Raw genomic sequence first — 16,480 nt, 5'->3', positions numbered from 1 at the left:
AAAATATTTTTTGTGCATTATTATTGGCCACCAGCACAAGGTACTGTGTACTCATGTAAAGTGTGTAACAAACTCATATCTCAGATGGCAGAATCTTTTGCACACTTTACATGAGGACACAACACCATCTATTGGTGTGAAAAGAGTATAAACTGATTTTTTTTTTTCGAATGGCATTTTAAGGCAAAAAAAAGTCTCAAGTAATGCCCAAATATATACGATAACTCATTGATCTTCTCAGATGTCTGGACTTTGCCAGATGTATAATACAGGTCAAAAATCAAGTATCTCCTGCAATAGGAATTTTATTTTTCATGAGACACCTCCTAAAGCCTAAGGGTTAAATACTTTTCAAATAACACTGACATTACAGACATTACATTTTCCTAGGTAAGTGTAATGAGTGCAGACCCTTTCAGTCTGGTATCAATCTGGAAAGGATATGGTGAAACAAACAGCTGTTTTGTTAGAATATGACAAGGTGGGACTCTACAACAAAATTAATAAATTCCTATGCAACATGCATTGATCGATTGATTGATTTTTTATTTCAGCAATGTCCTCAACTGTTACCAGTTAAGTAACCTTAGTGGTACTGGCCCCCGAAGCCAGAAGTGACTAAATAGCGATACAAAGGGAATATAATGCATGTGCCTGCATGCATGCATACTATTGAGAGTTGAGTTACCCAGGAATGTAAAAAATATTCTATTATGAAACAAAAGACATAATAATAATGGAGGTTCTCAGTTCTAGCATTTTAGCTAATCACTATTAAAAAATGATCCTATCTCAGTTTCCTGTGTTACAGGTTTGTCATATTGCTACATGCTTCACTGGCTGAACAAAATGCCATTTCAGCTATGCACTTTATCAGTTAATTTGTTTTTGAAAGGAAAGCACTGTAAAAGTGTGGGGATGAAACCAGCTTATTGGAACCAATGATTTTCTTGACACTGACACACTCAGCTATATCATTATGATTTGGGCTCTGGAGGAGGGCAGGCAAGAACATCTAACATTATTACATTTTTATCAAACATCTGAAAAGAAAGCACGTAAGAGCAAGGTGAAACATACAATAACCATTCTAAAGAATGGTTTTATTACTTGGGCTACACAAAAAAAAAAAAAAAAAAACATTTCTGTGCAAATTAAAAACAAAATGGGTTGATAAGGATGAAGACTGAGATCACCTGGGACAACTACGCCTGAAGAACTTCAGCATCGTAGGAATCACAGAAGACGACAAACCTTTTTCTGTTAGCCCCTGGCTTTCAATACCCATGTGTTTAAGCCAGTGACTGTAATGCAAAATCCACCATTTGTCCATGGGACAGAAGATCTGGACAAAGAAGCGATGCCAGGGAGTGGCCACCATTTGATTAAAAAGCCCTTTAGTGTTACCGGTTATATATTCATGTATGACAGATAAAAAATATTATATCTGCCAGGACTAGTTGTTCACTTACACTATGGTATAGGGTATCAGCAGGTACCACTTTGAATCACTTTTATTTAGTAGATGCATAACATATTTGAATTCCAAAAAAAAGAGCACTTACAGGGCTATCCCTTAGCTGTAAGCCTTCCCCATTAGGTAATGATGATCGTCGTTTGCTTGACTTGCTTGGTGTGGACTGGACTCCAGCTTTCTTCTTTACAAACATCACTTCACAGCTTGCTTGATCTTCATTATGTGTGCTCTTTCCAGCATTTATAACCCTAGAAACAAAAGATCATATGTTAAACAACAAAAAGTGTAAGCTCATTGTGATTTTCTATCCCTTAATTTAAAGGGAAAAATTTTAAATAGATTGGAGATGAGTAGTAAAGACACAAATAGTGTTTGATCACAGGGTAGGTATATTCTGCTAGACTTCACAAACAACAGGACCAATAGAAATTGCATGCAAAAACACTTATTTTTTTCAAGAACTTGGGAAATATCTGTGCAATAAGTGCTTTGAACAGAAATGATAATTGTCACCTTCTAGGAACACCCTAAAACCTGGATTCCAGGTTAATAAGATTTTCCCCTATATTATATGCCTTTTTAAAAAGAAGACACTGTAACCTAATTTACTGAAAATTTGCCTAAAGTCTTCTTTTGTATGGTATATGAACAGTCACTGCTCAGATTTTAAACTTGGTCCTTTAGACTTAAGGGGTTCTTCTTGCATTCATTACTTCAAAGCGTAATATACAATAAAACAGGAGAAAAAAAAACTTGGGACTCAAATAATGTAGCTGCAATAATACTTAAGGTATGCACAATACTAATGCAAAGATCACTTCAGCATGTCCTGATTGTCACTACTGCTTTATGTATCAGGGCCCATAGCAGACTTTATCAATCTTTTACACATTGAGGAGCCTGCTAGAATCAAATAATAGGAAACATTCTACTTGCATGGGCTTCCAGTGGGAAGAATGCCATTACATTAGTAACACCACCTTTATAGACAGCTATAAAGTGATCCTTGGTTTAACATAGCTGTGAGATGCCTTTGGACACTATACAGGTACCGATTTATGAGAAATCAATATGCTACAACTCTGGTTAGCTGGAACCTCTGGTTATTTCTGAAGGAACCAGAAAAGAACTGAATATAAAATATCCAAGATTTATTTAAAGTCTTTGTAAAGTATAAGTGTTAGAACAGAGGTATCATCGCATAGGAACTCCATAACCTCTAATTAATGTACACTTCAAAATGGCTTCCAAGTACTTTAATAATAAGTTTTCTTCTGCAGTAAGGTGGCTGCAATTACCTGTCATTGTTCTACATAAGGAATTGATGGGACTCTGCTCAAGAGGCCCTGTCAATCAGGGATTGCAGCAAACAGATATAGAAAGGTGCACCAAACCACTTTGTGAAATAACACAATTTTTTGTCCAACAGTATAGAAGAGAAATCACTCAGGCTTTGATAGGCAGGGTTATGTGATAACATATAAAAAGTTTTAAAGAACCAAGGTAGACCTACTGCCAACATAGACCTCCTGGATTCCAAACAACAATGCCACAAACAGATTTATATCTACTCGGTGAACGCTACATATTGGTGTTCACAAAGGTCCCCTTCAGGCTGGCTGCTGGCGCCCCACCATCCCCACCAACATCCAAGAGAGTCTCTTCTCTATGACCTTCAACAAATGAATTGGGGAACTTCTCCTGAAGGCCAATTATAGCGCTTTTTTTCATCTTATAAGTGACCCCATGGAATACCTACTGAAATATTGACACAAATTCTTTATTACACCTGGAGGGATCCTGAAGCCAACCTCTAAGAACCTATCACCACCCAACATATGAATACCGAAAACACCACTCCAATCTACTCCTATGCTCTTTCCACCTCTTGAACCACCAGTACACTTTACTCAATATTGTGTCTTCCTTTAACCCCCTGAGGAAACCTTGGGGCGAAACGCGTTGAGAATTGAGACAAGCCTTTGTTTTGATGAGTGTGTATTTGTGAACAAGAATATGTAGAATTCACTGAGTAGATATAAATCTGCTTGGGGTATTGTTGTTAAGAATGCAGGAGGTCTATGTTGGCAATAGGTCTACGCTTGGCTCTAGTAAAACCTTTTATATGTTATCACATAACCCTGCCTATCAAAGCCTGTCTTTGCTTTCTCTTCAATATTTATACTATACCACAGGCTAAGCAATACTATTCCTTATTGGAAAACAGCAAACTTCCTCTTGCACATCCTCATCCCTATCTATTGTCCAACAGCAACAAATACAGCCATTGCATTTTTGGGACCAAAAAAACCCCCTTCTTCAGGGCTTCAAAAATGGAACTGGAACTATTGATGGGAATTTTTATATAATGCATACAAATCATGAAGCACTTTACAAAGCTCACAGTTATGTCACTAATAGTAGATCCAGACTTAAATCAAGCAATTCTGGGCAGCTTCTGGTGACTGGCACCTTTGCTGACACTCAGCTCTTTATACGGCAGTGTTGGCTCCTAAAGAACCTGCAGATTTGACAGCCGTTGTCAGTCAGCGGTACTGAACTATAGGAACGAGGGGAGCATCAATGAGCAGTACTAAACCTTCTCATCCTCCTACAGTTCCATCAGTATAATGTACTGTAGGAAAAGGGCAGATACATATTTTGTCAGGGCATCAGATCACCGTTAAACTATTTTTTGTTGAAGAATATTATATTGCTGGGTATATCCTGTGATTTTTTCCTGTTTAATTTCCTGCTTTCTTGTCAAAGGCTTGAAGTTATTTAATGAATAGAATGTGGAGATATCTGAGATACAGTACTGAGATGAGCAGTCAAAGACACTTATGATAAAAGGGAGATGGAAAACATTGTGATACAGCAGAAGGTTTGCCCAGCAGGTGGGGAAAGCTTGGCAGGCATGGCTACTACACAATCTTTTAAATGACTAAATATGGAAGTATTTCAATATTAAGCATGTCATTAGTTATACACAATCACAATATATGCGAATGTAATATATTTTATGAATATAAGTTACCTGTAAAACATCCCCTGTGTAGATATCTAATGCCCCTGGATTGCTGAGATTTTAAGCTGGGAAGGAGTTGTAGGTGGCTGGCCGTCCCTTTATTCTTTCCAAAGTTTTCAGTAACTATCCAAAAACAGTTGAGTGGTTACTGAAAAGTGCTGGGTGGTTCACACGGCTAAAAGTAGCTGGGGAGAACACTGTAATGTATTTGTGCCATGTTATTTACTTGTAATTGCCTTCTTTGTGTAGATATTCAAACGTTTTGATATTGCTCCTGGGTGCCACCCATTTGGATGTGCTGTCACACCAGGTCCACCAGTTCAGCCTCCAAAACTCTGTGAACTAAAGTGATGTTGTAGAGAACAGTGAGACAAAATTTCTCCACAACATTCCAGGTTTGCTGTAATAAACCACAAATCTTTCACAGCTCATTAGCAAGTTTGCTGGATCACCCAGCTTCACTGATGAAAGTGTATCCTCTCCGGCCTTGGAAAGCTTTAATAAATCATGCCCATTGTGTGAGACTGGTACAGTCATACAGAAAACCAAGTTATTGCTGCTAAAACTATTAGTTAATGAGGTGTGCCACATTTTTCACATATGGTTTATCCATTTTTGTTTAAAAAAACATGAATAATACAGTGAAAACTAATGTTTTACATTTGAGGTTAGATTTTAATCATTTTAGAACCTGCTAAAGACCAGATGATTTCTGATACATAAAAATCAGGAGGTACTTTCTTTTTCACACAAATGATTGTACTTTCCCAAGCCACTAGATAAATGGTTTTGTATGGATATGAATGAAGGGTCAGAGAAGCTAGGCCAGCACAGAGAGTAATTAGATAATCCCAGAAGAGGATAAGGCTATAAGGGATTTTCTTTTACTGGAATGATCCCATTTTCTAGCAATTTAAATGCACATTGCAAATGCATAAACAAGAATTAATGGAAAAAGAACAGTTCCCAAAGCAAATTTTGGCATAGATATTAGATCATTTTTCAATACCATGTTACCTGTCCCCCAGGGTAAATACACCCCCCCCCCCCCCCCCACGGTAGTGATGTCTCCTCTGCCTTCCAGTTCAGTTTAGCATATAATCAGGCTATACCCAAATCTCTGGGCCTGAGTTATCAAAGCTCTCCACGGCTGGAAAGAATACACTTTTATCAGTGAACCTGGGTGATCCAGCAAACTTGCTAATGTGCTATGAAAGATTTGTGGTTTATTACAATATGATTTAATGTAATCAAACTACACAACCTGGGAACAATAAAGGATACTTACCACAGTAAGTTGAGCAGCACAGATCAGCTTAAAAAAACTGGAATGTAACTGGACAGTAGACCAAAAGCTTCAAGATCACCTTCATATAAAATATACTCAGTTTGTTCACTTAAGAGACCTCTATGTAGTTCCACTCATGGTACAGTATTATTAGCACAAAAACTTATAAAATGTAATACTGGGTTGATTTTTATACTAATACTCTATAAGTTAAAGTTTTACTGGGAACTTCATATCATGAGAAAAAATAACAATTATCACTTGAAACCAAACTAATTTCTACAAATCAAGAAAGCTATACCTTTCAAATGAGATTAAAATCAGCAAGACTAAATTCTGGAACTGAAATGTGTTATTAAATTGTACTGCAAGCAAAAGACCTTCACGGTAGAAAGCATTCACACTGCTGTTTAATCTACTTGGGAGGAAGGGGCTCCCATTATGACCATAAAGCTCACTGCACTGACAGACACACAATCCCAGCTATTCACAGTCCTAGATCCTGAAACCAATCAGGGCTTACTGATTCAATTGTGCATTCTAATTGTAGCAGAAATACAGCTTGTGGCATTACCAGGGCACTCATACTCTTGTAGTTTATCACATGCCGTGCACAGATTTCTAATGGCAAACAGTTTTTGTAATAACCTACCTTATAGAGAAAAGAAAGACATCTGAAATGGTAATGGTGTCTCTATGCCAGAAAAAAAGTCCTTATGGCTTAAGACATCTTCTAATAGCAGCTAACTCAAGTTTTCCGATTTAATCTTCTGCAAATTAAAGTATAACTACCAAGACGAATAAGGGAAAATAGGAAATTTTAAAGGGGCCAGCATTTAAAGTGGAGCTTAACTAGCATTAGTGAAGATTAGCTTTTTCCATGATCATCAAGCACGCACATTTACTTGCTGATTATGGCACACACATACTTTTTGTAGGTGCCACTCAGCGATGACAGGTCCAGGATCCTGTCAACGATGCATCCACCCAAGCTGCCATCTTATTTAGCCACCAGCCAGCCATTGACCATGTAAATTCTGAGTGTGTAAGCAGAAGTTAAATGGTTCCATGAGCTGGACTTTACACTGCATGGTGCAAAAAGACCCGCCAAGGAAATACCTTGTATATCTCTTCTGCCAAAAACATCTACCTCCTGGTGACTTTTTGTTTGGCTTTAAGTAATCTCTGTCACTTAAGTAACTTTGCTCTAGATGTTGAACTCCTAGTAGATATAAGAATACCAATGATATTTTCCAAATAAAACACATTTAAGTTGCTGGTCTTGATATCTGCCACCTGTATTCCATTTCTGGTGTAGCATCATAAAGATGACAAGAGGTAGGGCCACACACTGCTGCAACATGTACTAACAGGGGACATGACAGGAGCAAAAAGCTAAATGCAATCTTTGTTGTTGCCCTACCCTACGATCACTGTCTAAGGAACAGGGTGCGGGGTGTGTACTGACTAAGCTTTGATGCTGCAACAATGAAAATAAGCTCTAGCTGTACTGTCTGGATCACAATAATGGCTGCAGATAATTACAAAAGTTTAAGCTGCACTTAGAACACAGCCAGTAGACTAGCACACAAAGTACGTAACGCACACTGTAATTATAGTGTGCACTTGTGGTTTTGTCACTCCACTCCCAATGTAGCTGTTCCTTCTCAAGATCCATACTTACCACCATGCTGTAGTTCTTACCACTACATTGTTTACATTCTGATAGTAAACCCTATGATGCATGGGCTGTGCCTGCAAAGTCGACCTCCATAGATTTCTGTGAGCACATTGCCTTACGCAGATGAAGTCTGTGGAGGTTTTATCAAAAGGATGTAAACATTGCTGTGGCCATAGATGGGATAGAACTATGAAACTGGTATGGGTATAAAAATGGTTAAGTGCACCGTGTCATTACAGCCTTACTGGTTCAATATATTCAATCACTGGTCTGAAACAAGTATGTAAATAAGGACTTGTGACTTTCCTGACCTGAATATGTGTTCCGAAAAAGTGCATCAGTATCTAAGCCAGTAAGTCTGCATTGGAGGCAGGAAGCTAGAACTTGGCTGTCATCAGATTACTTTCACATCATAGTCTGCAGTCTTCATATTTTAGCGTACATTTTCTGCCTTTCTGAATATAAGAAAGTGTTCACTGAATCAATTAGTTAATTGGGATTGTCTCAAGAGAATCATTCCAAAGAGAGAGAGTCTTTCAGAACGATCAGACCCTCTTGCGTTAATATTTAATCATAGACGAGGGAATAACTTGGCAAAAGTCTACTTAATAATTCTAAAATATATGATAGCAACATTTTATACTTGTGTAAAACATTTTTTTTAAAATGCACTAAACAAAGTCTATAAACCTGAGCATGTTAAATAATAAGTCAAGTCCGATTTATTATAGTGTATCACTACATTTGTCAAGGTAAATTTAAAGTAATAAAAAATGTTTATTCTTATCTTATCCCTTTCAAACATAAGAAAAATACCTGCTGATCCTCTGAAAATCTTGAGTACTTAGAATATTGTTGTTGGCGTACTGCTGCCACGGTTACAATGTCAGCCCCTTCCAAGGTCTTCCATGCTAGACTACAGAATTCCTCCTATCCTCATCCCTGTTCTTCACTATTTGTGTACAATATTGCACCTTCCAGACTTGTGAAATAACTTTCCTATAGGTGTAGTCATAAATAAAAGATGACAGCCTCATTAGAAGTATCCACAGCCTAGCCACAGCAAATGATATGATAACACAGAGCAGAATAGCTTCTGCTGTGTTCATCAAAGAAAACTGGTGCATGAAGTGTCTACAGAATATAATTCCAAACATTTACCAAACGCAGAGCCAAATTTATCTACTGCTGTTAATTTCAACAAAAATGTAATAGGGTTAGATGTGCAGGTAAGGTATTGTCTGCATGTTAATTACCCATAAAACCTCCACTTGTGTAAAGGCCACAGATCCAGAGGGGCCACTTATTAGGAGTGAGATCCAAACTTGTACTTAATGCATGAAAATAGCTGCTGGATAACTTGTCTTCTTGTTGCATTAAATATTTTGAGTGTTCCACCCCTATTTTTAATGTACACCCTCCTGTAGATATATGTTAGGCTGTATGGTTGCACAAGTTGATAATAACAATACATTCAATAGTAAAGATCTTCATCCTAAAGATTTCTATACCAGCTGACTAGCAATCTATGATCTATTGCAGGAGACTCTTTTTTACCAGTTTTCCTAAAAGTGTGAATAACTCACACAAGGAGCTTAGAAATGTTGCACCACCAGGAATGGATTTCTTCAAAGTCATTTGCTATTTGCTAGCAAAATCCATTCCAGGTTTGCTGGATTACCCAGCTTCACTGATGTATATTCTCCAGCCTTGGAGAGCTTTAATATTAAGGCCCATGGATACCCATGAATAAATAGACTACAAAACAGATAGCACACATATGACCGTCCTCTTTTATACCGAATAGCACATTCAAAAATAAATTGGACCAGTGGAATCCTTCTACATGTGCTTTTTGCCTTATAAGCTGAATAAAGAACTATGGGCTTCCAATATAAACAAATACGTTTTGAATTACCTGTCAATGCAACTGCACTTACAAATATCTACTGGTCCCGCTGCAAACTGCAACAATTGCTGCCCATGAAGTCTGCCTGTCGTTTGTGATGTGTTACAATGAGTGGCAACAATGCTGCACTAATGATGTACTAATTTCAGAAAAACGTTACCACAATGTAGGCTGTACCCGTATGCACCACAGGGTGAGGCAACAATTTGAAGAAGCAGCGCCCATTACCATTTGTATACCTGATTCACTAGCCTGTAGCTTGTCAATCAACACCTGGCCCCACCTAGACCTGACTACAAAAATTTGGTTAGCTTTGTTTTTTACAACGCATTACAACTGGATTTAGAACTTGTTTAGACATAAGCTTTTAGATTTACATTACCCTAACGAATATTGATATTAACATTACAAGAAAACATATCTAGCTATCAAAATATGTGACGTCAAAGCCATACAGGGAATTACTTCAAACTGTTAAATGCAAGAATGACTAGTCTTTCAGTTTTTTTCTCCTTTAATTAGTTCCTTGGAAAAATATCCACTGTAGAATTTAAATGACTGCATAATTTATGACACATGAAAAGCTGTACACTTGTAAATATGTTGCAAATTGGCTGTAAAAGCTTTAGAAAAACATTCATAAAAGCTTATGTCATAAAAAATGGATGACTGTTCTCTAGAATATATGTTCATGAATATTTTTTTCCAAGATGTGTCACAACAATGACTGGAGCGTGGACAATTATACATTATTTCACCGCCAAATTATACATTATTTCACCGCCATCAACCTCATCATATCATTTGTCAATATTAGTCACTAGCCAAAATGAGAGCAATGTATCCAGCAGACAATTGTATGAACAATAATCCATAGGTCACCTAAAAATGCTTGTGTCCTGGCTGTCCCTGGCTTTATATCCAAAGTCCATAATTTGTAACAAGCAAGCAAACCAAGTTACAAAATGTACCGGCCTTGCACCCTGGCTTCTTTCTTTTGTGCCTATAGGAGGATCGTGTCACTAACATACTGGTAAGATACCAACGTGGGCCTAGATTCCTATATATTACCAGAAGATGCTCCTGAGCAGTGCTGAAACCAAGAAGTGTTTATACCTTGGTCGGTCTATCCACAAAGGTGACATTTTGTTCTGAGTCAGCTCAGTTTTGGACCCGGGGCACCTATGTCCCCAATCTATATCTAAAGGACACAGAGGAGACATCAGAACAGACTTAGTTATCTTCATAATAAGAACCTGTCAAGTAATACATTTATTCTTAATTTGTCTTCCCTCCATGTGTAAAACACTGAATACTCTATCAATTATACTGTCACTACTCCCTTCCTGCAGATCTTTATATCTCCGCCATAAACCCTATAGTTGATCTCATACTATCCCGTTCTCATAGTAGTCCTGATCCTCACCTGCACATACTGCCCATCATTATACCCTTTGCTCCCCGGTCCTGGAATGCTGCTTATTCTCACACTCTCCTGCATATACATTTCACCATCATACCCTTTGCACTCCTGTCCTGCACATATTGCCTGCTCCCTTATCATCCCTACATTTATTCTAATGTAAAGAGAGGTTGCAGGAAGTTCAGCTTACAACTAGTTGATGGGATAAAAGGCAGAAGTAGGGACTTGTATGTGAATGGCCATAAGGCCACTTTAGGTAATGCTATTATAAAATAAATTTGTTACTACTTTACGCATAAAGTGGATCAAAAGGAAAGAATAAATCATAAGCAGTCAACATTTTTTATTCAGTGATTTAAAAAAAAAAGTGGTAAAAAGAAAGCCTAAATCTCTAGCAGGGCCCATTGTCACGTGGTGAATTAATATTGCCCACCAAGATGCATAATGGGAGAATCACATCAGCACAATCTAGATTTTGGTTCTCTAAAAGGTTGGAAATTAAGGAAGTTGTTTTTTTTAGTTTATTAAAATTTTTACTGAAATAGGTGAACACTTATACATGTATGACTGAGGTTAGGTGAATGAAAAAAATAAAACTGATAGGTACAGTTTATGCAAGAGGATGAAAATACTATAAAAAATATGATTACCTAGTTGAAAATAAAAATGTTTAATGCAATCCTATCAGCAAGAGAATACATAAGCTGCCGTTGCTGCCATGGTTCAAAAACATAGAATTTACCCAGTTGGTGTTCTGATCCTCGGCTTTTAATATCTTGTGAATCCCTGACCCAGAATGTGTCTACAGCTCAGGTGTTCAGCTAACAGTCATACAACTTGTCCCAGTTATCTACACGCTTGTTTCATGTGTGTGACTGGAATTACTGAAGTTATTACCGCAGCAGTAAAGAATGAATGGGAAGCCTACCTACGTATGTATACGTACTACATATCCCAGGAGGCTTCGGATGGCTCCTTCTGCGCATGGCTGATCTTGGGCATGTGCAGAATGGGTTTTCCTCTACTTAAAAAAAATGCATGCACGGCGAGATTAGAATTTTTTTTCTTACATTTTCTGGAAGTCAGTCCCAGATTTTGTGCTTGAGCAGTGCGAGATCAGGTGACGTAGGACCAATAACCAGGAAGAAGATGGTGCCACGGCACCTGGTGTCCTGCCTGTGCCAGGACAAAATAGGAAAACAGGACTACGAGGGAATGATGGCTTTCCCCATGTAAAGGGAAGTTTTTTTTTTTTGTTTAGATATGTCTCCTTTAACAAAGATCTTAACTGAGCTGAATACAGCTATTTGTTGTGCTTGTGATTCTCACTACATGTTGTGTATGATTTAATTATGTTATTAAATTACTGTACAGTAGTATAATAGAAAGGGACTGCACAGCACTGAATGAATTAAACCACCCCAAAAAATAGTATTATACAATATGTATCCTTATTAAAGTAAATATTATATATGAATGATTAGAAATGAAGAAAAGATTTGTTCTGGAGGTAGGACAGAGAACAAGTGAATTCAATAGGGGTATATAATCTTTATATGATAATAATAAAGTCACAAACAATCTAACCACTACAAACAGAAAACAAAAATGGAGGAAAGGAATTAGTCTTGTATCTTACATGTTGCTATGCAGCAGCTAAGAGCCCATAGATAGTCTGAGGGGTAATTTTAGCTCTCTAATCATTCCTTATTAGATCATTAGATGCAGCCTGGGGGATTTTGCAGGATGTGGTCCTACAAGCATGCTGTGTGCAATCCATATGTACACTACAGTTCTACAAAACAGGCTAAATGACAAAGATGAGGAATAAAAACAATAGAAAATTATAGGTTTTTCATATTTTGCATGCTAGAATACCTAAGAAGTACAGCTAAATTCTAATTATATTTGCATGTCTTAAGAATGATATATCTGCCAGAATGCTGTAAATGTCAATTGTTAAAAAAAGATCTGCAGGATTAAAGGTGTGTTTTTTTTATTTGGAGTTTAGTTCTGCTTTAAGACCTGCTCCATGCAATGCAACACAGCCAGTCAACTAGTAATCATGCAGCCAGATTGATGATGTCTTTTAATATATTCCTTACGAGCATCTCTCTGCGTTGCCGGGGCTGACTCTATAGACCGGCTAATTAAAACAAAGGTATTTTTATATTGACCTGGTCTCGTAAAACTGCTTAGTGTTTCCTGATCTAATAAAGAAGCAATGCGTTTTAAAACAAGATGATGCCATTGGGTTATATTTCACACAGTAATCCTATAGCTCTACTTTTCATAAATCCTTAGTATTGTATAACTAATAATAAATCTGATAAAGAAGATAAAATCCATCCAAGAGGTCACAGTAGACCCCGACATTTTAGAAATTCAGTTGCAACACCAACATGGAAGATGATGGAAAAATCACAAGCAGCTCCATTTACTCTTTTCACGGAGCATGCTGTTTAATTTATTAACCAATGCATCCTATGATTTGGCATGAACTTGCAACTGTTCCATACAATAATTAATAATTGATTACCAGTGCCTCCAAGTCCATTTTAAATATAAAAAGGAAGACATTATTCTATTGCACAGTCCATGGAACAGAAGTAAATCACTAAAGCTTTGACATAAAACTACCATACAGTCATAGTGAGCTGTTTACAGAGATAGAATCATTGTTTTCTGATCTGACTCACATGGACCTGGCACAAGGAAAGCTTTGATACAGAAGCAATTCATCTTCTGCATGTCTTAAAATAGCAAATATTCTTTGAAAATTCTACTGTCCTATTTTTTTGCAACAGCGAATCTGCAGCCCTCAGGTATTTTAAAGCTCTTACCCATTTTGAAGAAATATGCTCTGAAAATGAATATCTAAAAGCACCAAGACCTAATGAGTAAAAAAAGTTCTGCATTTCTGTGACTGGGAGCTGCTAATAAAGGCATACATTTCATAGGGTAAACGTAAAAAAGCAAAATACATGAAAGCCTTTTATTAAAAGTTATTCTACAGCCTAGATATTAGTAGTTTTGAACAAAATTGGGAAACATCAACTTAAAGGTTCAGGTGACACTTTACATTTGATGAATGAAAGTCCTATTTGGATCAATCTTAATGTAACAGTTATAAAGAATTTTTCAGACCTACACTTAGAGTATGTCTAAGCAACATAAAGAAACGTATTAGTAGTCCTCTAAATGCACATCTCCGTGTTTTTTATTTCTGTAAACTTGCCGCAAACATAGCAGCATCATTTCTGATGTGCTAGTAATAAAGTGTGCTACATTGTTCTTTGACATGGCAACAAGTGTATTTTCAGCTCTAATTTTCTAACCGTGTAGTGTCAATCCCTTCTTATTTTATTTCTGATGGATTACAAGGAACACAGACCTTTCCTCATCTCCTTCCATCTCCATGACCTCTTCTTGAGCACAGAGAGAAAGCATTGGAAGCTATCAGCTTATAAGATTTCTAGCAAAAGCAACAGGTATATTTTACATGTAACAAAAAAAAAAAAGTCTTACAATGCCAAATTTAGCAAACTAAAAGGGAAAAAAATAGTTCTTAGTGTTTCCATTATACACAATGAATGATTAAATTTGTGTAGTGTTTTGTGACAGTGACAATCTTTATTTTCTATAGGCTTAGCTACCAATCACTATTTTATTTTATAATAGCCAGTGATTCAAGTAATTGCTACTACAAAATCATCCACATGACATGGCCTCGACTGTGAAGTCCCCACCACCTTCTTTACTGTGTTTGTTTCTCAGAGAAGAAAAAAAGGTATGTATTGATTAGAAGAAGAAATACAGTTTGTGTGTATAAAAATAGGCTACAGAAGGTTTTGAACACCATCTTATACATTGAAAGAATGATACGATAAATGTTTCAGAAAACAGTCTCGTTTTGTCTGTTTCCTTGCATGCATATGTTACTGTCTTGCAACATAACTTTTGCAGAAAAGTTGTTTTCATTCCCTTTTAATAACAACTGGGGATGGCATGGTGTAGGTTGGATGTAGAGGGACTGGAGTAAGAGCGATTGGGGTTTTGAGAGGGCGACATTCACAAGGGACATGTGAGGGAAGAAAGAGGTTTAGGAAAGGTATTTGGGAGTCTGACACCTAACACAAAAATGTGGGTGAGAGTGAAAGGAGGAGAGAAAGGAAGGCTAGACCAGGTAAAAAGGTTTGTTCACCTGTGGCTGTGAAAAGTAACTGCTTGCCCAATATTAAGAACAGCCTTTCTGAAACTTTTTAGCCCTGTCCAAGTCCTGGAGAATTCCTGCTAATATACTCTATTGGAAAATACCCCTTAAATTGATGGTTAGTATGAAGAATGTCTCTCTTACCATGGTGGTCTGAATTTAAGGTAAAAAATCGAATCATTGACCTAAAGCTGGTTGAGAATTGCTGCTCTATAGGTACAGACATTTTATATAGACCTAAATCGTAATACATTTAGTACAGATGGACTTCAAGTTATTACCTTTTAAAATAGAGAGTCGAATAAAAGTTCTGGTGCAAAATTATGTTAATCAGCCCTATACAGCTTCCAGGGTGGATATTCTCAGGCAAATGCTTTTTGCTCCACAAACCTGGAAGCAGAATTGGGTCGTCTCCCAAGATCTGAACTTATAAAATGCCAGCCTGCCATTCACATGACCTTAAACTAGTTTATACTGGCATGCAGAAGAACTGTGTTTTGCACGAAGAAACCATGTACTAAAAGGAATGGACTCTGCAAGGAAGTTCTCATTTGACAGGTTTAATTTGAAGCAAACCTGTGAGTTTCTAAAACAAGCAGCTGAACATTCATTTCAAGAGAAGAGGTATTGTAATCATTTTCCTGATGGCCCAAGTCTCCTCCTATTTTCTGTTTTTCAAAACTGTATCCTCTGCCTGTTTCTGGAGTTGTAAGATGCCTGCAAAAATAATTGTTTTTAAAAAATATCTGATTACATTGTAAAACCCAGTTTGCAGGAAACAAATGCCACACATTAAATTTTACCATGTTCTTTTGAGCGGTAACTTGAATCACGTTCATTAAAAAACATCCACAAGAAATATAAGTAGAATGTATCCAACCGCCCATGACACCATGATGTGTCCCATGGGTGGATGATATATAAACCTCTGGTTTAAGTACTAGAGTTTCTTTCACAATGGGCTTTGTCAGAAGACTTATCACATCCTCCTGCACATTCTTCCTGTGGCCATTGGGGATCATTTCTGGTTTATTAATAAATATTAAAGGACGACCAATGAGCTGACTTCTTTAAGTTTGTGAATAACATTTTGCAGTTAAATGTATAGGATGAGTAAAACATTTTTCTTACTTTTAAAGACAGAAAAAGGAATACTGTGTTGACTGTGGGTGCTGTTTACTAAGCTAATGCCATGTGGAATAGAAAGGGACCACCAGTGCAGGAAATAAGCACTTACCATTCTAAAATGAGAGAAGAAATGCCAGATGGGCAGCAGGATCTAAAATACTTTTTTTTTTAAAAAAAAGGACCCCTTCTCTAGAAAAGCGAGACATTTGGCATTGCTACTTTCAGCCGTAGCCAGGAAAACTATATAGCACTGCTGGTTGGAGCCCTCCCACCCAACAATACGTCTTTTATGGTCAAATTACAAGAATTATTTAGAATGGAATGGGCGGAAAC

The 16,480-nt window shown here is 37.2% G+C and overlaps 1 protein-coding gene across 1 annotated transcript in view; it reads right to left on the bottom strand.

Moving 5' to 3' along the window:
- Window positions 1–16,480, bottom strand: part of PPM1H (protein phosphatase, Mg2+/Mn2+ dependent 1H) — a 76,463-nt gene that overhangs the window by 46,815 nt on the left and 13,168 nt on the right. Inside the window, exon 2 of the mRNA XM_072399012.1 lies at window positions 1,566–1,725. Within this exon, the coding sequence (XP_072255113.1) occupies window positions 1,566–1,725 (160 nt within the window). The remainder of the gene's footprint in view (window positions 1–1,565; window positions 1,726–16,480) is intronic.

Source organism: Pyxicephalus adspersus, chromosome 2, assembly GCF_032062135.1.
Source record: "Pyxicephalus adspersus chromosome 2, UCB_Pads_2.0, whole genome shotgun sequence".
Lineage (NCBI taxonomy): Eukaryota > Metazoa > Chordata > Amphibia > Anura > Pyxicephalidae > Pyxicephalus > Pyxicephalus adspersus.
This window is presented reverse-complemented; position numbering and strand designations above follow the sequence as displayed.